A 3,557-nucleotide genomic window follows, 5' to 3' on the forward strand; every position below is an offset into this window, starting at 1 on the left:
GATTTTGAATTGATTTTAAATTGATTCTGAATTAATTATTAATTAATTATAATAATAAAAATAGATTCAATCTATATATTTAAGTAATTAATAATTGATTGAAAATCAGTTGATAATTGATTCAGTGTAAGTTATATAAATACTTACTTTATTATTAAATTCAAGAATAATTTCAGTATTAAATTAATTTTGAATTGATTTTGAATTAATTAAGAATTGATTATAGAATTGATGATAAATAATTGAGTGGTTTCAAATTACAAGAAAAGATGTATTGAGCGAGGTCAGGTAGTGGCACAGGCCACATTTGTGAGCGAGGTCAAGTTTTCTGCTTCCTGAAGGGCAAGTTTTCTGTATACACCAAGCTAGCAACCTTTTCAATCAAAGCGTTACACCTTCCACAGATTGCAGGTCGTGTCTCATGAGCAGCGTTTCACGCTCAAAGGAACTAAAACACTTGCTACGGCGCTTGTCATATAGCGCTCGCTTGCGCCTATTATTTGGTGAAACGGGCCCCAGTGGCATGCGTGGATTCTGAAACTTGGCCCGCTCAAAATCAATGAACATTACTCGGCCATTCTCCTTTGTTCCAGGTCATGTTTCCAGGTATCGGGTCACTGTGAAGCACACCTAACCGGTGAATGGCATGCAGGGAATCCTCAGCTTGCTGGGTCAGCTGACTCTGGTCTATTTCGTGTCGCTTAGCTGAGCGTCCTTCCAGCATAGCCCATGAACATCATATGGACGATTTCCGCGATGCCGTCGTAGTAGAACGGCCGAGAAAGGGCTAGACTGCCAAGTAGAACTGGCACGTGTATCCCTTGTATCTGACTAAGACGCGAATATACCGACTCCTCATGCTTCAAGCAGTCCACAAACTCCACCGGCACGCCCTTTCCAACAAAAGTGTATCCGTTTGATAGCAGCGTCACTTTGAACAGCGCCCCGCGGCTCCCATGAATATGCAACGACTCGCACCCGAGCTCCAAGTCGGGCCGCAGGTCACCGCTGCATAACTGCCGATCCAACAGACCGATGAGTGTCGTCGCGTTGATTTGATGTCGATCGACTCCATGGTCCAACACATTGGAACATTCCCAATCTAATTTCCCTCCTGTGGCCAAGCCTCGAAGGCAGAGCTGCGTACAATACTGCCGAGATTTGCCTTTGGACTGTGCATCTCCCTGCGACGTCGTGGCGCCGGCTGATAGCGATGGCCACGCTGATGGGCGTGGCAAGCGAGAATCTCGAGGTCTTCGACTGGGGGTATTAGGATCAAATTCATCGTCGGAGTCGTCGCGATCGAGCGAGATTAGACCCTGCGATGGGTTACAGGATGCGACATTAGCCACCGCAGACCTCGATCTCGTCTTAACTGGAGATACGCGACAGTATTCCCTTCTAGTCTGTGGCGATGGTTTGAAGTCTGAGGAAGGAACGTTCTTCTCCGATATTTCGGTCAGAAGGACATCGTATATAATTTCCCACGTCTTCAGTTTGCTCATTGCCCAGTTCCTCCAACCGAGGTCTCGTGGTGCCGTTCGCAAAGCCCGAAGAGTAAAGGCCAACACCTGACCAAGCGCGGTAAGATGCAGGCGGTTGTCACAATTCAGGTCACCAGTCCACCCGGTTGTTTCGCCAACGTCCTCTTTGGGTATTGATAGATAGTAGTATACGGTGGAAGGATCACTGTCAAGCACACGAAGAAATATGAACGCTTCGCCGGTACACACGTACCCATACTCTAGCCCCCCAGTTATCATGTAGAAAAATGCTTGCGTAATGACCGCAGCCACAACACGGCGACAAATATCTTCGGGTTTTTTATCTTCCTGACACCGGACCACCTGGTTAAGTTCCATGTCCTCAAGGCCGGCCTTTACATGAGCAAGGGAAACCTTATGGGGCGGTTTGTATTCGATAATGAAGGCAGGCACCTTTTCATCAGGACCCCTGTTGTACACGCAGAACTGGTCCGCTCTAGGCCGAGCAGGCTTGAGCTGTGATCTCGTTTGGTTGTTCACGGGTAGTGGGGCTGGAACCAACTCCTCATCCGATCGCTTTGCAGCCAAGCGCTTTGACCGACGCGGCGGTTTCTCCTGTGTTAAGCTGAGAGAGCCCATATCTGCAACTATCTTTGACTCGTCAGTCAAGGTATTTGCGTGGTTTTCGAAGGTCACATCTCCATTGAGGTGGAAGGTTTGTCGAAGTCGGGGGTTCGCATAGAGCTGTTTGATGACCGAGGCGACAAGCGACTCGACAGTCTGCCGTTCGAAATAACTAAGATCCAGCTCAGAGCTCAGCATTTTTTCTCGGATTTGTTTGCCGAATATCTTCAACGCAAACAGGGGTGTGAAATGGCGCTCTGTAACAAAATCTGCGTCCATGAGATCCTCCCATATTGCAGTTTGCTCCTTTGGAAAATCCGTCCACTCCTGAATCTTATCTGGACGGAGTTTCCTATCAGCATTCGACGGATCTCCCTTAGTCGATGAGCGCTTGTCTTCCTGTACGTTCAGGCCGAGAAATAATTGCACGTGGCAAGTGTCGAGAAATTCGGGGAGTGTGGAGTCTTGAATTTGCTGTTCGACTTCTTCACGTCGTCGCTGCTCTCCTTCACGTCGTCGCTGCTCTCCTTCACGTAGCCTTCTTTCGCTTCTGGCCTCCGCTTCCGCGTCTTGACGCCGTCGTTTTTCTTGCTCGATTTGGGCTAACAATTCTTGTGTTGTCCGATCCATTCTAAAGCACAATCTTATAGCAATCTCCCTATAACGCCTGTATGTGAACAAACGTAGTAAACAAATTGACGGAACGGATTATCATACTTCCGGCTGTATTTGCCTCGCAAATCAGATTAACTAGTTAACTAATAGTTAATTAGTTAATAATAATTCTGCAAATCGTAACAAAATCAACGAGATGTGTGGAGGCCGCACTGAACAAATCGATAATGTAGGGCAAAAACAAGCGTGTATAGTTGGACAGGATAGGGTGAGGGAACCAACAGTTTAAATCTTTCAGCAGAACGTTAGTTCAGCTCCATGGAGGGTTGGGCAGCAACCTATCATCGAACAAAGCAGGGGAACGGCGCATGGGTGCCTAATCGAACCGCGACGAACAGGGGTGGGTCTATAATAATTATTAACGCCGTCAGCGGCGCAAGTTCCAAGGCTACTCCAACAACATTACGACGCGATTTTTTAGCCCCATCAACGCGACTTCCCATCTATTATCTATTATTATGGGCCAATATAAGATCCCTGATCCCTGCCTTCGTTGGAAGATGCGTTCCGTCACGATCAGACGGAGGCGGTCTACTCTTGGAGGATAACGTTGTTGTGTTGTGTAATCTATTTACGCGAGTTACACTAAATAGGTTGGGGTGGCACGTGACTAGGGTAGGTGTAGTAATCACCAACACCCCCCCTTGCTAGACTGGCCGCTGGGACCATGAATTTCACATTTGATCCCATTTGGTCTGGTCCCATACATTTCTTGGCGTCATGTAATAAGATTAGTTAAATTAATAATAAGACTATTAAATATTCTGATTCTGA

General features: G+C 46.8%; 1 protein-coding gene across 2 annotated transcripts; it reads right to left on the reverse strand.

Moving 5' to 3' along the window:
- Positions 1-171: 171 nt before the first annotated feature.
- On the reverse strand, positions 172-3,326 carry BDBG_06953. Of its 2 annotated transcripts, none has more exons than XM_031722854.1 (2): positions 3,006-3,323; positions 172-2,866 (listed from the first exon to the last, which is right to left on the reverse strand). In XM_031722854.1, exon 2 carries the CDS (start codon positions 2,736-2,738, stop codon positions 702-704), a length of 2,037 nt encoding a protein of 678 aa, XP_031579870.1. In that variant the 5' UTR covers positions 2,739-2,866; positions 3,006-3,323; the 3' UTR covers positions 172-701. The 2 variants fall into 2 exon arrangements, with proteins under 2 accessions (XP_031579870.1, XP_002622442.1); XM_002622396.2 differs by having other exon boundaries at positions 184-2,766; positions 2,826-3,326.
- Between the last annotated feature and the right edge of the window lie 231 nt (positions 3,327-3,557).

The sequence above is a fragment of the Blastomyces gilchristii genome (assembly GCF_000003855.2).
Source record: "Blastomyces gilchristii SLH14081 genomic scaffold supercont1.17, whole genome shotgun sequence".
Classification (NCBI taxonomy): Eukaryota; Fungi; Ascomycota; class Eurotiomycetes; order Onygenales; family Ajellomycetaceae; genus Blastomyces; species Blastomyces gilchristii.

What these genes read in the sequence shown, in the direction of transcription:
- BDBG_06953 (XM_031722854.1), bottom strand. Translation starts at nt 2,738, where the DNA reads ATGGATCGGACAACACAAGAATTGTTAGCCCAAATCGAGCAAGAAAAA.